The sequence below is a fragment of the Trachurus trachurus genome (genome assembly GCF_905171665.1).
Source record: "Trachurus trachurus genome assembly, chromosome: 24".
Taxonomy (NCBI): Eukaryota; Metazoa; Chordata; class Actinopteri; order Carangiformes; family Carangidae; genus Trachurus; species Trachurus trachurus.
The window spans coordinates 14300844-14324697 of record NC_139910.1 but is presented as its reverse complement, the minus strand read 5'-3'; the positions used below and the strand labels follow the sequence as shown (position 1 = coordinate 14324697).

At 42.3% G+C, this 23854-nt stretch overlaps 2 protein-coding genes across 2 annotated transcripts in view; both read right to left on the bottom strand.

Moving 5' to 3' along the window:
• Nucleotides 1-601: 601 nt before the first annotated feature.
• Nucleotides 602-15345, bottom strand: rab32a (RAB32a, member RAS oncogene family). The gene is made up of 3 exons (XM_084001051.1): nt 14995-15345; nt 4944-5221; nt 602-1949 (listed from the first exon to the last, which is right to left on the bottom strand). The coding sequence occupies exons 1-3, from the start codon at nt 15206-15208 to the stop codon at nt 1800-1802; spliced, it is 642 nt and encodes a 213-aa protein (XP_083857177.1). The 5' UTR covers nt 15209-15345; the 3' UTR covers nt 602-1799.
• A 2042-nt stretch (nt 15346-17387) lies between these two features.
• Nucleotides 17388-23854, bottom strand: part of grm1a (glutamate receptor, metabotropic 1a) — a gene marked incomplete at both ends in the record, with an annotated part of 29743 nt that continues 23276 nt past the window's right edge. The window contains 3 exons of the mRNA XM_084001050.1: nt 17388-18189; nt 19807-20740; nt 23046-23172. Coding sequence (XP_083857176.1) covers nt 17388-18189; nt 19807-20740; nt 23046-23172 — 1863 coding nt within the window. The remainder of the gene's footprint in view (nt 18190-19806; nt 20741-23045; nt 23173-23854) is intronic.

Genomic DNA, 23854 nt, shown 5'->3' with positions numbered 1-23854 from the left:
CACACACACACACACACACACACACACACACACACACAGTATGAGCTCTAACTTTAGTCCATTGAGTAGGTTCATAGGTACTGATACAATCTGTAGGTTTTTTTCTCAAACAGTTGAGGACCTGAAAGTGACCTTTGACCTTTCATTAAGTTAACTAATATTTACAGCTGTCTTAAATGTATATAAAAAATACACTAATATTGCCACCCAGTAAAGTGGAGTCAGAATGATGGAGCATGGCAAAAACTATAAAACATGGCAATACTAACTTGTCATTTTAAACCAGGCATTAAGTGCTCGTAAAGTTTGATAAAAAACTGTGTTAATAACTGAATAATCTAGTTTAACTGGTTTGATCCAAGATATCTGTGTCAGTGGAAACCAAATTAATTTTTTAAAATCTAAAACATAGATCTGCTTGGGAAAATGAGTGATAACAAACAAACATGGAAGTAAAACTGTTTATATCGTATTTGAGCTAAATGTTGTGCAGATATGACTGAATACACTGTGGATGATTTTGAGTATGGCAGGCAACATTGCTGCAGTATTGTTGTTATTAGGCAATAAATACATGGAAAAAAACAAAACAAATATAGGCCCCTAATGTATTCGATAAATACTTGAGATCAGATAGTCTAATTACTAGTACACAACACAGACCTGTTAAAATGTTTATTCTGTTTTGGTCTTGTAGATTTAAAGTATTTTCACATGTAAACTTCATCTCATGTCCATGTTAAAAAAAAAGACACTTAACATCCCTATCCCTATGTGCAAAAGAGTGTAGTCCTCTGTATGATTTTGTTTTTATCTCACCAAATGTATGATACACAACCCAACACATTTCAAATACACGTACCGTAAATCACATCTACATTTTCATACTGGTGGAGAGACGATTAAACAAAGATTTCTCAGTATCTCACACATAACCATCATTAAAGTGTTTGTTTTTTTTCTGAAATACTGTATTGTCCATCTGTGTCCATGTAAAGGTTTGAGTGAATAATAAAAAAGTGTGACCCACTCTCCTTTTAAAATACAAAAAAAAGGTTTATGGCACATTATTTTAGATATGGGATAAAGATAACAACTCATACAAGGAATATGATACACGGTAACACTATGATATTGTTTAACACAGTGATGCTTACATGAGACCAGCTGGACACACAAACATGGAAGAAATACAAACTGGACAAATAAAGTGTCTTGTTTCATAGACAAATGTTAAATGACAAGGATGCTGAGAGAAAATAAACCAAAGTGACAAATACTAGGAGGCTACAGGTTGTTTTCTCACTGTGTTTTTCACCCATTTGCTTAGTTTTCATCTCCCCCTCTCAGGTGTGGTGCCATCCAGGTCTTTAGAGGCCGTCAGGAGAACAGGAGAAGTAGCCAAGTTCAAGTACGAGGAACTCAGTGAAGTTCATGGTTGGCGGTGGAAAACACAGTCAAGTAAATATGTGGTCAGACAAACATAGTAGTAAAGGTCCTGTGGTTTGGAGATGAGAAACAGAGCAGGAAACAGCATGGTAGAGGCAATGACAACATTAGCGACAAGATCAAGATAAAATTGGACTTCTGTTCTGGCCTAGGGATAGCTACAGTGAGAGATTTGGATGAGCAGGTCAAATGGGCAGCAGTGCCGGGAGGAGAAGTTCCTGGAGCTTTGAAGACCCCCCCCCCCCCGAAAAAATGTATACTCCTCTGCCAGGCTGCAGTAGAGGGCTGAGAGCCATAGGCGTCAGACCCTGCCAAAGGGAGGTGGATGGCTAATGTGAACGGATTGAGTGTTAGCAGCAGCCTGACTTGCTCTCAGCGGCCACAGTCTCCTGGTCCAGTTTGATCCGGTCTCCATTGCTCTCCTCGTACGGCAAACCTTTGTCGTTAGCCAAGATATTCTCTACCAGGAACCGCGCTGCCTCATCCACGTTGATGTTGTCCTATGGAAAGGTCAAAACAGTGTGTCAGAGAGGTGACGAAGCACCAATTTTCACAAACCATTGTACATTTACACCTTGGTGACAGTGCAGGCACCAGCCCCTGTCCCTGCCTCTGCTCACCCACCATTAATGCTTGCAGCAACCTATATTTAACAGAAGGCATCACAGGCACTGCAGTGTTTCTTTTTCAGATTTATGAACCAGCCTGTTAAAGTAAGACAGACAGTTGCCAGACCAAGGCCAGAGGATACGATGTTAAAAAAGAAAAAATATCATTTGCTTTCGTCCTTCACACAGTGGCCAGCAGCTGTCATCCTGTGGGCTGAGGAAGAAATGAATATGAATGGCCTTTCTGGATATGTTTACACAGATGCCTGGTCATCTCAGGTGAAGGCAAACAAGAAAGTAAGTATATAATATATATATATTTTTTTTTTTTTAAATAAAAGGAAGACAAAAAACAAACACACTGTGTATCATGTTGTGTGTATAGTAGAACCATGGTCTGACCTTCATGTCCACTGAGCACTGAGGGGTTAAGACATGTGCTGAAGGGAACTACCCTGGTGTTCATGAGGGAGGGGGGAAGCATTGCATTTTAACTTTTCCCACCCAGCTTTAACCCCGCTGGGCCAGGAACTGAACCATCTACCCTCCAGTCACACGCTCTCCCTCCCTCTCCCTCTCTTCTCTAATCTTTATGTCTCCACTGAATAAAATCTTGGTGAATCAGTGTGACATGGGAAGACTCCATGATTGTGAGTTTCCTACTACCTGTATCACTTTTCACCTTCTATGACTTTGCAAGACATTGATTGTGTGAACCAATCAGAAGCAGACTATCTTCTTAATTAGAGATTAAGTTGTTGATTACATAATAGCAAAGGCTGATTAGGAGCAGAGAGAAAATAACAACCCCTAAATTTCTGACTGCTTGAAGAGCCCCAGTCACAAAACTCTACAAATCTGTGATGAAAAGTTTACTATGCAACCTCATCATGACTGTGTCGTATTTACATGTTCGGCTGATGTTTAATCACTTCAGACAAAAAGTCTGCCACTCCCCTACAGAATTACAAAGGTTGTTGTGGGTTTCATTTAACACCAGGATGACAGGGCACATAAAACTATTATAACAGTTTATTGCACTCAAAGAAAGGAAACGGCCAGAAAGGCTTTGCACACAACACACACACACACACACACACCTTTCACATGACACAGCACGTGACGTGGCTGCAGCGCCTGAGGTCATTGGAATGAGTTAATAAAGTTAACTCAGGCTGCCAAAACTCATCAAAGCATTCTTCAACTTGGATAGTATAAAGGTGGTTGTGGTTTAAGATGTAGAAGTGTGTGTCTTGATAGGACAAAGAGAATGAGCTATTCACGACTGTGATGGGTAACGTAGGCGAGGAAGACACAGGAGGGGGATTTCTCTGGAGTCTCATAGTTAGAAAGTACAAATCCACATTTGTCTTCCAACGCACATCAGCAACAACTGCAACTTTCAAGGAAAGTGTCTTAGTAATGAACATGAGGCAGCACATGCGGCCTTTAGTTTGTGTCACGCTGGTGCCCTCCCACAGTTACCTGCTGAGGAGCCTGATAGAAATATGGTAGCATAGAGAGACTGTGAAAGATTTACAACATAGTGGATAGACATGAAACATTCTGAGGTGTTTGTGCCGCTATCTAATTACATTTAGAAGAGATATAGTACGGTATGGTATGGTATGGTATGGTATGGTATGGTATGAATTGAAACCATTACCATATCATGTAGTATAGAAGAGTATAGAGTGTTACTCATGTTTATAGATTTTATCCCAGCTTGTTCTACTACAACATTAAAGCACACTTTATGTTAATGCTTCAATGACAATGGTCCTATCACATAATACTGATATGGGTCACTGATACTTCACTGTACATTTACTGCATTAACTGCTACTTACAGTATACTGAAGCAAATGAACAAATAGTGCTTCTTCCAACACTGTAGGCTGAGTGATGTATGAGCTGATCTCTGAGGTGAACCCTTTGTAGAAGTGGGATGCAGCCAAAATGATCTCACTTCATCAAACTCTGCTCACAAAAACAGAACCACGAGTGCACAACGTAAACGCGCAGACGGCGTAACATCCAACTTGTGACACTGCGACCGAAGTTGAGTTGAAACACTACACAACATTATCTCTCAGGACCCCACCCCTCTGACCCTCACAGCTCCAGGCTGCAACATCAATCAACGTCATGCGATACCATATCACACACTGGCTGTCCCATGGATCCTTTCACTAGTTAGGAAGATATGGATGGATGTCCATGGATCTTGTCGCACTTGACAGCAAGGTTAAAAAAAAAAACTCTGTTTTTTTAACAAACATCCTGTCACTGTCATTCTAGACCCAGCTCTTCTTCATAATTCAATATCAATATGTACAAACTACTACTTAACACTGAATTTTGGACTGAAATGACTCATGTGAACATTTGTTGAATGCTTTACAAAACACTAACTGTGACAATTTCACAATCACCACAGAGTGATTACACCATTCAGATAGGGCTCCACTTCCCCAATTTTTTTTTGTCTGTTATGAAAAGCAAAGAAAACATTCAGAAAAATGAAACAAATATCCTGACTGTGAAAGTTCAGTATCTCCTTTTTGTCTGACTCAGCAATGCACGGTTTAAAGACCTTATCCCATCTGATTTACCACAAACATTTTGTGTATATGTGGAGAATAAGATTGGAACCCATAACTAGTCAGACTCACGAGGCTGTAAAAGGAAACATCTATCTCCCATGATGCAAAATATTTCGACCAGCCAGCCCTGCTTCAAACTGTAGAATACCTCAAATTAAAATACAAAGAGACTTTTGAGGGAGGAAAGAAGCCTGTTAAACAGATATTGGGAGGAATGTATGTAAAATGGCATGCATGTATGCTACTTCTAACTTCTCTGTGTAATGTATTGATCGCTCACCTTAGCTGAGGTTTCAAACCAGCCCAGGAAGCCAGTCTCTTTGCAGAAATTGTCCATTAAGGCTGTGTTATTGGAGCTCTCCTTCTTCTGGTCACATTTGTTGGCGAGCAGCACTGAGGGGATGGGGCTGCCATTAGCCAGTTTCACCTTGCTGTCCAAGTCGTGCTTCCACTTAGAAACGGCTTCGAATGTGGAGCCCCTCGTCACGTCGAACACCACAAATGCCCCCACCGCCTCTTTGTAGTACACCCGCGTCATGTTCCCAAATCGCTCTTGACCTGTGGGATGGGAAGACACTTCAGTGGAGTATTTGCATTTATACAAAACCCTTAAACGCTGCAGGAGTCAGGGAATGATTAAGAAATTGTTAATGCGCAGATTATGCTTAAACATCTGAACCAAAACAAGCTTTTAAAGACGAACCCAAACATCTAGATCTGAGCCAGGTTGCAGTAAATGGAGAGATATTAGGTATTTCATTTTCATTACTTATATATGGACAAAAAAAATGATGGGAATAAAGATGGTTCCTATTCGACCTACTTTCCTCAATTTGCCATGGGCCTAATCCGCACAGAGAATGGCAGAAGTAATCTGCAATAATAATAAGCCAATTCTCTGTAGTCATTCTCTGAGAAAAACTGAGATGATATTTCACAAAGGCAAAGCAAGGGGAATTACCAAGGGGATGTGGGGTGTCACTATCAATCTGTGGAGGCCTCTTCTTAAAAACACAACTGGACTTTGTCTCATACTTTTCTCGAAATCTGCTAATTACAGTCACATCATATTAGCTCCTCAAAGGGTATTCAGCAAGTCAAGAGAATACCATTCCCATCCTACTGCAAAACAATGACGCATTAGGTCATCTGACTGTAGTTTGCAGTATTTACTCAGAAACTGTATTCTAGCTTTTTAGTTGACACCACATAAATGAAAAATAAGTTCAATAATTCAGATTTCCATAGACATTTCCATATTAACATCACATTTAAAATCAAAGAGGAAATGAACTCTTGAGCTGGGATAATAATTCAGTGACTACACTCTAACGTACCTTCAAGTCTGTCCACGTCACCTCACTATAACTGTGCACTGAGGCGTATAGACCAGTGGTTCAGTAGGGGGAAGTGAATCTCTACCTCTGTTACAGTATAGATTTTATGGAGAAGCGTGGAGTTGGCTCTTCCTCCGCTTCATTTTCCCATCCATGAATTTCCCCTACCTTTTTTTGCAGCTCTAGCAACAGGGGCTGGTGGAGCCTTCCCCCTCCACCAATTACACATATAAGGAAAAATCTTCAATCCAAAGCCCAACACTGGTGAATTTCAGTATTTTAAAACCAAACCTAACCATGCCTTATAATTTGTATTTCAGTGCTTTCCAACCAAGCTGTATATTGCTCTCAGCTCAACCCCATTCATTCTAAGAGAAGACCTAAATCTTTGATGACAGGCCATAAATATACAGAATACATGCATACACTTTCAGTTTTAAAGAAGATTGAACAAGTTACAGTAAGTCAGCTGAGACCTGTTAGTAGTTTTTTTTTTAGCAAAATTACTCCAGCAGTGTTTTTGTTTTGTCTCTTTTGGGCCACATGTTCAGTGTAATGAAGACAAATGTTACATTGATGCGTTTTTAATAGTTTTCTGTGTTTTTTTTTTAAGCACAGACAAATAAACTATATTGAGCTTTTGCTAAAAACACACCACTAGTTCTGGGCTTTGATCACTGCAGTTTTTACATTTTCACTTGAATTTATTTGAAATAAAAAGAAAATGCAGTTATATCAAATTTATAGCCTTTAATAACCACAGATTAGCTGCTCACCTAAAAATTGGACAAAATAAGGTTAGTTAGTTATTCAAGGGCTCTGTTTTCTGGACAGTTAGGTGCATTAATGCTGTCTGAAATAAGAGGAACTGAAAACAAGCATGAACCAGCAACATCAGTGATGATAATCCAGGATTCAGACATTTTCATTTGTAAATACAAAACTGAAAGTTTTTTCAGACAAAAAACAGACAGCTGTGGAGACTGCTGAACAGACACATGATTTTTATGCCAGGAACAGAGTGGTTCTGAAATGACATAAACCATGTGTTTCAGACAGTTCTGGCAGAAACGCACTTAAGCCGTTTCATATGAGAACTTAGATGGGGGATTTTTATAAAGTTTAAAAATATGAGTCTGAATAACTCAGTTATGTTCAAGGAATTTTTTTAATGACAAAATGCTACATTTAAAAGAATAACTCAATAAGTGACTCATAAATATTCATGACTTAGATTGATATTAACAGTCATTGTCTGAAATGGAGACGCCAGATTACAATCCTGAGGTCTGGTCTGGTTTACTATTTATTTACATTAGATCACACATTTTGTCGCCAAAGCACCTGCTCATTTCATATTTTTAGTCTCAGTCTCTCCAATTATACATTGGGCTTCCAGTGAGTTGAGGTAGCTTTTGACGGATTTAGCACATATTTTTGCTACACTGCTCCAATTTAAGAAAGCCTACAGGGCAAGTGTAATTGTACTATGTATTACACAGTTAACACCCTCCACTAGAGCTGACTGACAAAACACAAAACGAACCAAGGAAAAGGTTTGAGGAACTGTGAGCACAGCTTCACCCAGCTCACTTTCGCTCAACTGTATACTGTATAGGTACTTACCCAACCACGCAAGGAACTAGAATGGCGTGGCGCAGTGCGGATGTGAGCGAGAGAGTGAATACACTGTGGGGCCCACAGGCCTGACGGTAATTGCTCATAATTGAGAGTCTAATTTTAGCTGATATAACCCCAGGTGAATTCACCAGAGACACGACACAGTGGGATAAAGAGCTGATAGACTGAAATAAGGCTTTCATTTCCAGTCCTGGTGGTGCTCATACATCGAATGGAGTGGAGGCAAAGGCATAATATAGAAGGAAATGACTGGCCTAATGATTTTCAAAATACTTTTCTGCCTTCTATTACATTGCAAGATTTGGCTGAGTCCAGCGTTACCATTAGCAGCGCGACGGAGCAGAGCGTGACTGAACAATACTGACCACGGAGGCCTTGAATACTTCTAGATATAAAAGGCACAGGAGAATAGAGGTTGATATTTCACATTAAAAACTGACGAAGAAAGAAGTATAACATATTATCCAGCTTGAAATCAATGAAAAGAAAATGTCTGTTCATCTCAAATTAGGAAGCGGTTCACATGAAGTGAAGAAGTGTGAAAGTGCAACGTTACCGGTGGTCACCGACTTGCATGCTTCTAATTCACATCTTGTTTCTATAAGTTTAAATTCAAAAAGAAGTTATTAATGTTGAAAATATGAATATAATGAATTATTTATTTATTCTAGGTCTTCTACTGGGTGCCAAAGAGGCCATGACAACATGTCTACGTCCAACATTTCACTTGATTCTCTGACACGTCCAGTCCTTATAGCTGGGTCGATACGTGAGCAGCCAGTCTTTGGGGGTGTGAACCTCACTCCTCCTGGGAGACAGTTGCTTGGATGGGAAAGACTCATATTGAGTGATTACATCGATCAATACCACCAACACTACCATTAAAGTAGCACACGTGCACATGCCCTCACTAACACACACACACCTGGCTGTAGTACAAGGTAATGAGTTATTTCGGATATTGATAAGACGCTGAGGTTCCACACAGCAGTCACTAACATTAAATGACAGCAAGTCCAATGATGTATGACCTTTCAGGTGTACTGCTAATCATTCTGCTGCCTTTACTGAACCCAGACCAGCTTCAGTACAACAGCAGACACAGTCCTGTCTGCACCACTTGTGATTTAATGACTAATTTGTGAAATACAAAATACAAAACAGTTATTTTCATCATAGATTAAAGTGTGAATCCATTTGCTTGATGAACTGATTTGTTTTGTGTCCGATCTTTTACAGTTTAAAAGGGATATTAAGGTGGTCTTCTTATTCTGGAGAATTAAATTCACTTTGATCTAAAGGTAAATCTTCACATTTTAGAACCTGGAACCAACAAGTGTTTGGCAACCTAGAAGAAAAAATACATTTTCAGTTCATTTTTTTTCAGGCGATTGTTTCTCAACTGATGGAAGATAAACGGCCAAACATGAGTTTTTCATGGGGCAGCCGTTCATTCGTGTTCATTCATACTGCTGAAACTGGAAGAGAACTTTAAAGACTTTCTATTAGCATATCCAGCCATGAGCTAGTCCTCTATTATCTAAAGGTTCTGCTGTAAGACACAGGTCATACAATAGATCAAGGTAGTGTAGGAATCTTGGAATCAGTGTAGTTCCTACTGCTCAAAGACAGGGACAATAAAGTTGATAGTAAATATCAATTTAATGGGATCAATGGATACTCTTCTGCTGTATTTTGGGTTAGGGTCCTTCTATTACTCTGACGATGTGCAGGAAATGAATTTCTCTCTAAATAAAGGACAAATAAAATTGTACTAAAAGCCTTAATGAGTGTCATATGATCCTAACCCAATCGGCATAAAACACAGGAAAGGAATGAGCTGTATGAACAATGGAGTATTTACCCAGCGAATGCCACAGAGGAGCATGAGACTGCAGGAGAGAACAAAGACGTGTGCTGCTGCCTCAAACGCTCAACATGAGGCAACTGCCTACGAACTAAAGAGAGAGTACGTCAGGAAACTGTCTGTAAAGAGAGACAGTGAACTATTGTGGAATTCCAATGGCTTCAGACAAGGACATTTCAGTTCAGTGTATCACACTGATGAATACTGGTGCGTGACCTAAAGTACAGTACAGTTAGGCACTCCGCCGGTTATGAACACGTGAAACCTACAGAATCAGCAGATGAAAAAAGGAAAGGGTTTTTTTTTTTTTTTTTTTTAAGTCACAGCCACTGTATCATCATCTCGCGTTTGTTGTGTGGGAGAAACAGAAAGAAAGCAAAGTCTCATCATTATCCATAGCCCTAGCAACCCCAGTTTCCTCCACGGTCGTACATATTGCTATATCCTGTGGGTGGGTTACCATAGAAACTGTCCAAGCCAGACACGGCAGTAGCAACTGCAGCAGTCTCCCGTCTGTTGTCAGGAGGCAACTGGCAGTGAAACTTCCCCACTCGCCCTCCCAACAACAGCAAAATAACAAAAGGCAAACACAAGGTCCGGTCATTAACAGGAAAAGACCGTGAGCAACACATGACTGGCACGTTTGAATTTCCCTGAGCAGCATGTGAGTAGTGACTTACTACGGCTTACTACGGCCTCGAGGCGAGCACTGAATAGAGTCCACCTTCAAGGGGTATTACCATTGTCCCCCTCCCCCCCTGCCTCCAGCTGAGGGGTTGGTGGGGGCTGATCAACGTAAAGCCTTGGCACAAGGTTTGGAGGAATTTAGCTCTAAATGATGATATTTGTTGTAGATTTTCTACACATGACCTCGGATCCTTACACCATTGGACTGACCGGCCCATTGGGAGAATGTTAAACAGTTAAAGACAGAGGTGTGGAAACATTTTCTTGGTCTTAATCTCTGTGTAGTGTTTGGTTGTGGAATCTAGCACGTTAAAGGAAACAATCAACTTACAACTGGGCTGAAGTAAATTACAAAGTAAACTACAATGATGGAGAAAATCTGCTGCCCATACTGTTCTGTTTAGAAAGACGCATCCACAACAAAGTACTAAAAAGGATGACTGAAGCTGTTCTGGTGGCTCGTACTGGCCCAACACCTCTAAGTGCAGTTTCTCTTTATTTCACCTTCTACCTTGTCTTTTAAAGTTCTGCTGCACTTTCTAGATTCTTTTTTTTGCTCCATTGACTACAACTTCATTTGTTCATTCACACTTAGTGCTCGAATCGGTGTCAATGTCACATTTAGCATGCACAGCTTGAAGAGTCAAATGGAGGTAAATTGGTTGGCAGCGATTAGATTTCTCTTGCTGGTTCCCAACAGGAGCTGAAACTATTAGCTGATTAATCAATTAGCTGATCCACAGAGAACTGAATAGCAAACTGTTTTGATAATTAATTGTTTCAGTAAGTAAGTGTTCAAGCAAGAAAAAAAATTGCATGCTATGTGATACTGAAATTAGACAGAAGTTGATTTCTAATGATCAAACAAGAAAATGATCTGATAACGAAAATACGTATTAGGGTTGATTTGTGACCAAGTCTCTTAACAGTTGGGTTTTGTTTGTTTTCTATGTAAAAGTATCCAATATTTAACAAGAAAAGCAAAGATTTCACCAAAAAACGGAACAAGTAAATTCAATTTTGCGTTTCATTGCTGCCCCTTTAATCATCTTGTGACTTCTTTGGATTCACTTGGCAGAAACATTGGTGTTTGAAAGAGACAGTTTAAGTTCAAGGTAAAATTAGGTTTTTCTCAGCTTTTCAAGACTGAACTGAAGGTTACCACTGTGATGGAAAACGCAGCATACATCCCATTAAATGTGCAATCTTCTTCTGCTTCTTACAGGAGTGTTTGGTCCTACAAGGTGTCGGCTCGTCTCCTCTGTGCCACGGTGGTAATCATCCTGTCCTCTGGCTGAGACAAATCCAGGAGAGAATAGCAATTCTGGCTGAAAGGGGGTGGGGACAGCCACAAGCTTCACACTGACTTCCATGGTGCCCCCCCCATCTTGTACAGGCCTCTGATTACTATCATTCCTCCCAGACTGTAATCATTATTGAGGTTGGTAAAAGACAACGCTAACTCTGAAGTTCCTCTCAGTGTTGCCAAGAAGATAATTCCTCCTCCTTTCCTGCACGATTAAATGGCTTAATGGCTGGTCTTAATGACTTGGCAAATATACCTCCAGCTTTCACTCCTTCACACCCACACACACACACACACACACACACACACACACACACACACACACACACACACGTCTCATTACTTATTCTATCCTCGGAGTGTCCTCGGGCCAGGCCTTGGTGTACGTAGGTGTCAATAATGAGGTTTTAGTATCTGTGTCATCTAACCTCCAAATTTTCTTTCTGGTCAGAGTGTGCGTGTGCATGTAAACAACACACAGGTCCGTCCGCACAGCATGTGTGAGCACGCTCCTTCGTCTCCGTGAATGATATTAGACCATCTGAGTGTGTGTGTGTGTGTGTGAAGTGTTTTATTTACCCTCACAGATCCTCTGATCGAGTGCTGAGTGCTGTCTGGCTGTGACAGGCAGACGGCCTTCCCTGGCACTCAGTCACAGATGCCCCTGCATGCTGCCAGGGCACCAAGTGACGGTGGCGAGGGGAAACGTAGCCCTCACTGCCAATCAGTCTGTGACAGACACGTAAGTAGCTGTGGCGACCCCCCAGCCCCTAACACACACACACACACACACACACACAAACTGTCCACCCCCTTTCTGTCACCACTGTAAGCGATGGAATAAATATAAAAACAGCAGTCTGTTTCTAACCATCTGTCCTGATCTGTCTCGGCGTGTGAGCTTGATGGAGGGAGAGGATGGACCCGACCTGCACAACCATGTTCACAAGTAAGAATAGAACATATCTAGAGGCAGAGCTAATCATTTCTCGTTTCAACGGGATAGAGAAATCATTCAAACAGACAGGTTACCAGTTTGTAACTCTGTCTTAAAACAACACCCACATGCCCACAGAGAGTTACCGTGGCTACCGTTGCTCCCCTGTCCAGATCCCGGAGATCATTCACAAGTGAGAGACGAAGGGGAAATCCACAGTCCCCATTCTCCGGGAAGGAAAATGACAGCGGCCAAATGTGGACATGTGAGGTTTTTTTTTTTTTTAAGCAGTGGACTTGACCCATAGCAGCAGACTTTCAGGAGAGATTTAAAAAAAAAAAATCTCACTACTCTGGCGATAAAGTTTAGTGGTCCTGATAATAAGCTACAACTAAAACTTTCAGCCAAGGCTGTTTGAACAGGATGTACTTGAAACATCCCCATCCTCTGTGGAGCATACCAAATCAGTTGCACATTGTCATTTTCCACCACCATCACTATCCCAGCCAAAGCTACACTTCTCCTGTATAATGTAGTTTGCTGTGCATCATCTTTGGAAACACATGACTTAGGGTCATGTTGAGTTGTACTTTTTTCTGCTTGTCATTTGTCGACCAGGGCAGCACGAGGGTATGTAGTGCATATATGGGTGGAAATGAGCAATAACTTGTAAATGACAAAGTCCAGTCCTGATAACAGCAGAAGTTTTACCAGCCTTCTCTCTATATGACTTCACTAATCTGTAAGTGATCAAATAAAATGGTGAGGAACAGTAAAACTTATGCAATTTTAAGTGTGATAATCTTTTAGAGGTAAAATAATTCAAGGAATGCTTAACAGACTTTTTTTTTAGTAAAAATGTTCTCAAATTCTCAAATATGAATGTTAATATGCTGTTTTACTCCTTTATTATAGCAAACTCATCCTCTCTTGGTTTAGGACACCTGATTGGACAAAAATATGCCATCTTTCTCACATTTTACACACCTAACAATGAATTAAAAGACAAGAAAATATCTACCAAAATTATCAGTGATACAGATAGATTAATATTTTGTCTACTTGTTGACATACTCTTCACACATAGATATTCCTTAAGCCGCTCCTTTCTCTGAGTGCCACTCTCCCAGTGAATGATTAACCTCCACCCTCACTGTCCCTCATGTGCACTCATATGGTGTGGTCGAACCCATGACAAAGCATCGCTGCACAAATTGCATTTGTGGAAACGAAATAATGTCTTTGCCAACAACTCCAGTTTTAGCTCCACCTAAATAAGGCTCAAAGATTTTTGCCTAAAGGGCAAACACAATCCTTACAGCTTTTGCCAGAAGGTCCAACAGGGAAAACAAATTGTTGGCATTTGCATGACAGCAGATCACACAAACACAAACACACACACACACACATGTGATTTCATTACACCTAACATAAAAACAGCCACTGTAAATTAGCCGTATGAGGCCCATCATACATGACCAACCCATTTTCTAAGCCCAAATGTCAAAGTATTTTGGCTATAAAGACACGACAGATTAACCATGAAAAGATGAGGGCTGATGGGACATCACACACACCCTTCACCCACCCAGCAGCAGCCATCATTAAACCCTCATTCCTGCTTGACTGAACTGTAATGTGCCTTTAAAAGTTATCTTTTCTATCAATCATATCATTTTTCTGGTTTCTCCCCATCTCTGCTCACTTCCTTCTCACCTGTCCTTTCAAGCGTGTCACTCTCACACTCTCTTGTTTGCAGTGTGATATTTCCCCGCCATGCAGATGACAAACAGCGAGAGCTCGACTGAGGCTGCCTGCATGTGGGGAAACTTTTTTTTCTTCTTCTTTATTTACACTGCTCTGATTTCTCTGTGCTCTTGCTTACTAAAGCTGCAGGAATGCACAGGTTGGAGTGCGTGCCAGCTTTTGGCAGCTCGTCTGAGAAGTTACACAAGTTTTTAGTGAAATCCTCTGAGAAACACGAGGATAACAGGGGCTGACTGTGCACACACAGAGGGACATTTGAAGAAAATACAGACTACAGTGATAGTGCAAGTTGATTAACAGCCTGAAATAAAGATCAGGGCCTGTAAAGTCTCTTAGTGAGACCATGAACGCATCTTTAATCCCTTGAGAAAGTGTTACAACAAGTATATTATGGCTGAGTTTCATTGAAAGGGGAGGAGGGGGGGAGGTGTGCTCAGACTGTAACAACGTGACCTACATTCCTCTGACAATTATGAGATGCCGCGATCATTAAGTGGAAAAGACAATGAGCAGTGATGAGCCGGTTTTTTGTTTTGTTTAGTTTTTCTCGTGTTGGAAATTCCTATCGATGAGTTCACGGCCGCCTGGGAATTTTAAAGTGGGAAGTTTTTCCATCACATTGATTTCTCGCAGTTTAGTTCACTGTCATCGTGAAATGCCAAAATATTGTGAAGTATCTCGCAACTTGAAGAAGTTGAAAGTGGTGAAACTTCCCCCTTTCGCGTGTCACGCTGCTGAAAAAACAAAAACCAAACTTTGACATCGCAACTGTTTCCAGAGCGTCCTTACCTGCGATGTCCCACAGCTGTAACCTGACCAGCGTCTTGCTGTCCCAGTTGATGACTTTCAGTGCGAAGTCGACCCCGATCGTGGCCCTGTAGTGCTGCGAGAAGAGCTGGTGCACGTAGCGTTTAATGATGCTGGTTTTCCCGACGCCTAATTCCCCGATCACCAGCACTTTGAACAAGTACTCCTTACACTCAGACACCGAGCCCCCGGCCATGCTCACACTGACTGACTGAAAAGAAAACCTCGTAGCCTATCACTTCTGTTTCCTCGCTCATATAGACTTCCCTTGTGAGAGGAGCTGCCCGGGCACTGGACTCAACTGGACTGGACTGGACTGGGGCTGGTCAGGGAGCTGAGGCCAGATGAAACAGAAATTACATTTGTCTCCCCCCTTCCTAACTCTCCACCTCCTCCTCCTCCTCCTCCTCCTCCCCCTCCTCCCCGTGCTGTTGCTGCTGCCGCTCTGCAACCACCTGATAAGTCATAGGACCCGGAAATGTCAGGGAATCTGATGTTGTTCAAACTTCCTCCTCCTGCTGCTGCTGCTGTGGTGAAAATAACCCCCCCCCCCCCCCCCCCACGCACCCACCCCCCACGCCTGAATCAAATGTCATTATCATCAGCTGATCGAGAAGACCGATGTTAATTTATCTCACACAACAAACAATAATCCAATATATGGACAGTGACTCTTATTTTCTTTCTTTTTTTTAATTTCTCAGACTCTTATTTTGGAAGTCTAAGGACTTTCTTTTTCCAACCAGTTTCCAGACTTTCTCAGGCAGTAATCAGTCTTCTTAATATAAATAGTTTTTTATTTTACAGCATTGTTCAGCTTGCCCAAAACATAAAGGCCTATTTCATTCTAGATCTGACAGTGTTAAACAGATGGCACCCTCGTATATATTTTACATCGGTTAAAATCAGTTTCAACAACTTACACTTTAACGGACTAAAAACATTTGGAAATACAATACAATTGCACTATGCACTGTATAGTCTTGTACTCTGAAATAATTTGCATTCTTATAGATAAAGAACTAAGAAACTTAACCTCAAGTAAACTACTTAAGTTTATAATGCAAGATTGAAGCAAAATTGAAACATGTCATTACAAGAAGCAACTAATCATTGGTTACTTTTACAACTGAATATTTTCAAGAGGATACAGTCGACTCAAGTTAGCTTAAAAGTTACCCAAAAAACCAAAACACACTGCTCCTTGACAAGTATCTGAGGACAGTTTCAAAATGTATAAACTCTTTTTTTTTAAAGTTAACATTCTAAATATAGAAACATTTATCAGTATTACAAACATACCACCTGTGTGAAAAACAAGAGATGGCTTAACAGTATTACAAACTTTGAGAACTTGTACAAGTACTGTGTTTTTCCATTACAATGTCACAGCAAACTCACTTTTTTTTTAAACCACATCCCATGCTCATAAAACTTGTTCTCAGGGTAATGATGGAGTGTAAACTGAATAAACAACATCGCCATCATCTACAATCACGCTAACCTGTATCAGCTACATCGTAAGAATTGAAAGCGAGGGATGTAGGTTGATAACATTTTGGATTGGCACATTATATCCATATCACATATCATACAGCGCAAGTTTTCGGCGGAATCTCAGTTTGGTAATAATATTTTTGTGATTGCTGAGCACACCTTGCAACACATACAGCAGAAGTAATAGTCAACCAAGTTACTGCACTTTTCTCGTTAATCTAGGTCTTTGTTATATTTAAACTGCAGCGAGGTCCGATGAGAGAAAGCTGAGGTGAAATTAATGCATGAAAAAAAGGCGGAAAGCTAACTGTTTTGTTTTTTTTTTGTCATTTTTGTTGGTTTTATTTTTGATGCAGCTGTGGCCACATGTGCAGCTGAGAGAAGCAGAGCTAATCTAAAGACTTTTTGCTCTCTGGTTGTGTCTTAATAATGAATGTACACATAACTTGAGCTTTTCTTTACATGTGTTTTTTGTCGACCTTCACAGCTACATCCTTTATTATGATTCTCCGTGTTGCTTAATTCATCAGAATTTGGCACGAGAGCTGACGAGTTTTGGCACTGTTCTCCGTTTGAACATTTGACAGAAAGGCTTTGTGCATCGACAGCCCTTCAGAAACGTAAGCACTCATGTATAATTCCTGGTGTTTCTCTACTTATAGACTGGAGTAACCTCTTACTGATAAAAAGCAGAGTAATAAATACAAGCAAACAAATGACAGAGCAAAAAAATGTACGTTTTCAAAAGGTAAATAATGTTACAGTATGTATCTGTATGTGTTTGCATGTGTGTCCGTGTACGTCTATGTGGAAATGCATGTTTATGTGATGTGATAATTGTGCTGATGGCCACAATGTCAGCGCCTGCTTTTTTGCTCTCACAGTGTTGAGGAGCTGTGTGCGAAGTCCCGGAGCAAGTTTGAGGTGTAGACTGAGCCCGGGGGGCTACCGAGCATCGACTCCATGACCGGGGAGCCGTCGACAGACTCCCCCGAACACACAGAGTCTCTGAAGGGGGAGGGAGGAGACAGGGCTAGGGAATCCTCCAGAGTTGGCTTGTTCTGAGTTAAATCCTCGCCCTCCCCCTCCTCCTTGGCATTGTAAATGTAGCTGTGTAAGAGGTCCAGTTCCTCGTCCTCAGGCCCCTCCTCTTCAAACGCCCCCACTTGTGGGGCCAGAGGAAGCTGAGAAGGTGTCAAGCTCAAAGGCTCGTTGGCAGGGATTGCCTCCCTGGCGGTGTGGTCATTCAGTGCAGGGACATGGGAGCTGTGTGTGTCCACCACAGCCCCCTGCAAGCGCTCTGTAGTGCGGCCCGTCAAGTGAGAAGGCAAATAAGAAGCCGGCCTATCTAAATCGGACTCCGGGCCTTGCATCTGTCCAGAGCAAGTGGGAGTCCAGAGGGGGCGCTGCACGTCGCCCTCGTCGTCCTCCTCCACCAGGTTGTACAGAGGCTTAGCGCCAGGTGGTTCTTGGGGGAGATGCGGGTCTGTGCCAAGGTCGCAGATGGAGGGCTCACAACTGTGGGGGTCGGGGGTGTTAGTTAGGGGCCTGATGACCGCCGTCTGATTCAAGCCGGCTTCCTGTTTCCTCACATGCACAGACAGTCTGTGCCACACATTCCCCCCCCTCGGAGGGTGTCTTGCACCTGATTCAGACCATGACACAGACTTGCCATTAGAACTATGAACGAGATAAAGACCCAAGTTACTATCACAGGAAACCGGGAGGTGGGGACAACAAGAACAACATCAACAGCAGCAACAGAACACAAAAGAGCAGCAGCATTTCAACATTTCTGATGCATGTTAAAATACTTTTTGAACCACATGACTCAAACATTAACAGCTTTGCTAAAGGTGTGCACGTGTGAGCTCTCAGGAGCGTTACATTTATCAACTGTGGCACAATGTGATCCATAATGTGCTGCAGACAGCATTATGATCTTCATATTGCTTCAGACGTTTAGCCTATAGGATCAGGAGCCGTCCAGCTACTGTCATTTCCTGTTAGCTTATATAGTTGAAAATGGGGCGCATGCATTTGGGACAAGTATTTCTGCAGGTGCCTGAACAGGTCTGAAGACGACAGAGTTTAGCATAGAATGAGTTAGGACTGGCTCTAATGTGATTAGGTAGGGAGGTGGGGAGGGGAGGGTTGTTCATGCTGAGAGAAGTTAAATGTGAGGTTAAATCAGGATAAACCAAAAGCAATAGGGTGGCAAAACTCCCTCTTGGAGGGCTGCAGTGTCAAAAAAAAACTTTCTTCTTTTGCCATTGAGTAGTCAAGGAGTGAAAGGATCACAGAGACAAGTCATACTGTTCATTCACCATCTTATTTAACAAGTTTGAGTGTGTTTGGGGAAGAGTAATCAACTCAACAAACTCATCTAACTAAGAAACTAAGAAAAGTTACTTACACCATTCAAAATAAAGCATAACTCAATTTAATGCCCAAATAAATTTACCAGAAGGTTCCCACCTGTTTGTTGCATGGTTTGCAGAAAATAAGAGATTTCAGCTTTCAACTTGCAAGCTGAGTGCGGTGCTGTTCTTTATGACCAGGTCATGATTATCTGGCTGGTGACTGTCTACATTTCTCCCCTGAATGTAATAATAATAACAAAACATCTCAGTGTCCCAGGTGACAGTGCAGCTCTCCAGGAGAGGAGTTGGATGACCTCCCCTGTGCCAAAACATTTGCCAGCTTCAACACTCTGCTCAGTTTAAAAGGTTCAGGGGTTAGAAGATTAGAAAGGCTGCATAGCAGGGGTGAGAGACAACACGTAAACATATTGGGATCACTCTCATACTCTGCCCCCACTCCTTACTGTAGACACCTGGCCACGTGTCACTGCTGTGGATCTCAAAAAAGTTATATGCAAGTCTTAAATCTAGTCTAAATGTGTGAAGACTATACTTTAAGAATCACTGGTGGCCCATTAGCTGTAAATGAAAGACAGCAGAACGTCCCGCCTTGAGTGCTCTGCTAAATTTAGCTTAATTGGACTGATGATATTTCATTCTCAGGGGGAGGGGGATGTGCCGTATAAAACAGTGTTCACTACTTATTGTACCTAAATCAATTTATCAGTTTGGTTTAACAAAGACGTGGGTAGTGGGATGTTAAAATTTGACCTTTAAATGTATGCATAAACACTCAGATATTATTATGATATTAAAAAAATAAGCACCTGTAAATAACTGATGGATCATCTTTGGACAACATTTGAGTGTTTAGGCATCTCATTCTGTAACAACATAGAATCATAGAAGATAAACAACATAAAAAGTGACTCACTTGGCGTTGCCAGATCCCTGCTTCTTCCGTCGGAACATGTTGAGGAAGCTGTTGGTTCCACATTGAGCCGACTTGCCGTCTCCAACGTGCATTCGCACCACGTCAGATGTGGTGAAGGCGCTTCGGACGTTCCTCTCTGGTTTGGCAATGATAATGTACATCTTGGGGGTGAACATGCACCCCAGTGCTACTGTCACACTCAGGCTGACAGAGAAGGATGTGGTGATGATCTTGTAGTTGGAGCCAAAATAGATGGGCACGAAGGCCAACCAGATGATGCAGGTAGTGTACATTGTGAAGGCTATGTATTTAGCCTCGTTAAAATTAGCTGGGACGTTCCTCGTCTTGAAGGCATAGTAGGTGCAACTCATGATCAGCAGGCCGTTGTAGCCCAGCGGCGCCACCATGCCTACGTTGCTGGTGTTACAGATGAGGAAGACCTCACTTATGCTTGGGTACGACTTGATCGGCTCAGGGGGCTCCAGGATGATGAGCGTGATCTCCAGAGTTAGCTGCACGCTGATCAGCATGAAGGCGATGACCACCTGGGCCCAGGCGCTCATGAAACGGGGCTTCTTGGTGCAGATCTTCTTCTTGCTGCCGGCCAGGATGCGGGCGATGCGGTTGGTTTTGGTCACCAGGGCGGAGTAGCACATGGCAGACGAGAGGCCCACCAGGAGCCGCTGCATGTAGCAGGACGCCACCGAGGGACGGGCGATTAATGTGAACGGACAGATGTAGCCCAGGAAGATTCCCGCCAAGATGATATAACAGAGTTCCCGACTGGAGGACTTCACCACAGGCGTGTCACGGTACTGGATGAACACAAAGGTGACGAAGGAGGTGATTAGGATGCCAACGCAGGAGAAAGCCACTGCGACCATGGATTCCACATCCGCCCAGTCGAGGTACTTCAGTGGCAGAGGCTGACAGACTGGAAAGAGCAGAGAAGATGTCAGGTGATTTTTTTTCCCCCGTATTGTAGCACAGATTTGTGAATGAGAGGTGGATTAGCACAGAAAAAAAATAACCAATGAGCAGACAGTAGGTAGGTGGAGGAAAAGAAAATCAGCACAGATTTGGAGACACAGGGGAAGTCAGGTGTGTAGCAGGGACCACAGTCTTCCAAGATGGCCTAAAACTGCTCAGGAACTCATTTGCATGTGTCATCACGCAACATCCCAAAGCTCCAGTTCTGTCAGATTTCTCTCTCATCTTCACATTACGCCAAATGTGCATGTGTAGCCACGTGATTATGTGTGTCAACTCTGTCATGATGCACTAGTTGCACACTTGTCATCCAAACACGGAGAGGAAGTTTGCAGAGCTTAATGGGAGAAAACTGACATCCTTAGACTTCCCCAGCTTAACACTCCATAAATTACATGCTGCTGCTAATAGCATTACAGTCATTGCCATCATGGGTGAGGCTATATACTTGCACATACCCACTTCTGGTCTAAATGCTAAACTCCCAATATGTCAAATCATGGGAAATCTGACATTCTAAAAAGCGTGTCGCCTCAGGAAGCTTGGGCAATTTCAACACAAAATGTGAAACGTAGTAATGTGAAAAATCGAGGTGAAAACCAATTGTTATACAGAAGTGTTATTTCAAAGCACTTCTGCAAAAAGCACAAAGAGGTACACTTTAGGGAAATGTGTCTAAAGCACACTGTAGGAAAAAAAACTGTTGCCTGCTTTCTTTTGACCACCCACCCAGCTCAGCTCACGGAGGCATCAGTGTCACTGAGTGCAAACGGACAGGGGGTGGCAAAGATGGAATGCACTTATCTGTAGCCACTCTTACACAATCCTCAAATCCCTTATTCCTCTGTATAAGCCGCGAGCAGGTCTTTGAATTATTCAGACACAAAGCTCACTGTTCTGTAGTACAGTTTTCTCTCTGCAAATTATATATTAGAATCTCAGCAGCATAATGAATGTATGGTAAACAGAAACACCACAGTAAACTATAGTGTATGGCTGGACCTCTTCATAGGCTATTTGCATTCTGGCTGTAGCGTCAGCCAGTTTCAGCCCTTTATCTGTTTGCTTCTCTTCTACTCTCTCTGCTCACATATGCAGTATTTTTGACACAGCTGAATTCCCACTAAAGCTGCTCTCATTTACATGTTTTTTTCGGTTTCTGTTATCAGACAACGGAGCAAGAAATGGTGACTGAAACACAGCCCATTAAGGCTACGTAGGAACCTCCGAGCCATTTCCAAGCTGCTGCGCTTCAATGTATAAATCCTCATTATATACCAGTGGCGCTGTCTGACTAAATCACCAAACGCGTACATTAAATATAACAGCCCTACTGTGATTTCAGCCATAAATACTTGTAAAATAATCTCTGAATGAGAGAGTAAGAAATCTCAGTCATGGCAACGTAGCTTTTTGTTGCCAGCAACTTTTGCAGAAAAGGTTGTAAAATGGGTCTGAAAATTGAAAACTCGGCCGACCCGCCCACTGGTGTGACCTCATCACTCACACACAGCATTAGCCGACCAATGGTGTAACTTCAACACTCAGTCACTCAGTCAGTCAGTCAGTCTGCAGCTGACCTGTTTATAAGACTGGCCCCGCTGTCGTTGTCCAGCCAAAAATAAAAGTGTTTAAAAAATCTGCCCTAAATGAGCATGAGAGTGAACATATGGACAGTACAACCTCACTCTATGAATAGGATACCAACTCTCTCTATTAGTATTCTCCAGACGAGGACATGTAATGAGAGTGAAGGGAGAATTTCTTCCTCGACAGACTGCTGAAACGTATCCCCAAGCCTCTCATGGCAGTAATAGGATTTCACACCTGGGAACTGAGAGCTCCTCTCCATTCTATAAATCGCTGTCAAAACAACCACTGGGTCACAACAAGGCAAAGAGCGAGGAGGGATGGGAAGTGAGCAGTGTCACTCTTTTGGAGAGCGGCGTAGAGGCTGAGAGCGCTAACAGAGCAGGGTCATAGGATCGGGAAGATGAAAAGCATCTGGTATGAAGAGGTTGATGGGGGGGGGGTGGGGCAGGGAGGTGTTTTTCGGAAGCACAAAATAGTCGGAAAAAACTGTTGGTGCTGAGACATAAATGTGCGCAGGGTAGGTAAGCAGCAGCAAATACTGTATGTGGCATGAGAGGATTAATAAATGTGGGTTGGTTAAAGGGCAAAAAATAAACAAGGTGGATGAATATTGTTCATGAAAGTACAAAGAGATGAGGAGTCTTTACGTCTCCTACCTGCCAGTTCATCATCGGGCCACCACCCCAGCTCACAGGCTTTGCATGTAAACTCATCCTGGACGTACTCATTGTCCTTGCATGTGGTGCAGATCCAACAGCAGCTCACCTCGCCCTTTCGAATCACCTGCACACAGGGAGGCCAGACATCAACAACGAGAGGTCACGGGCATCTTAGTCACCGGTCACAACAACACTGATCACACAGTGACAAGAAGCACATCACACCCAAAGCAACTTAAATAAGTAATCAGCATCAAGGGGATATCAAAGACGAGGATATGTTGGTGCAGCTTCTTCTTTTTTTTTTTACTAGTTGAGCCCCAGACATGCTGTTTATAAAACAAGGCCGGTTGAATTTACATTCGGCTCCCAAAGAAGCTGTTACCAGCACTGTGATATGTAAAGCAGGGTGATAAGTGGGGCAGGAAACAAAGCAGATCGAGGGGGAAGCGTGAGCAGCCAGGAGAGAGGATGCACCCTCCCTCAGGGCGACTTAGTGTATAGCTAGACTGAAAACAATCGGCCCCAGATGAAGCAAACCAGGGCATTTCTACAAACTGGGCTCAACACCAGATTTTATTATTATTCGCTATGAACTGGTCCTTCCCCTTAGCCAGGTGGAGTGAATAGCACAGGGATTCATTAGTACATCTTATGCAACCAACACATACTGTAATGATTCAATTTTGAAGTAAAAGTAATTTTGTAAAGGATGTTTTATAATCAGAATCTTTCTCAATCTTGTTTGATGAGATGAGACTGAGCTTGTGAATTCCTTTCTCCTTCAAGAAGCGTTTTTATATAAT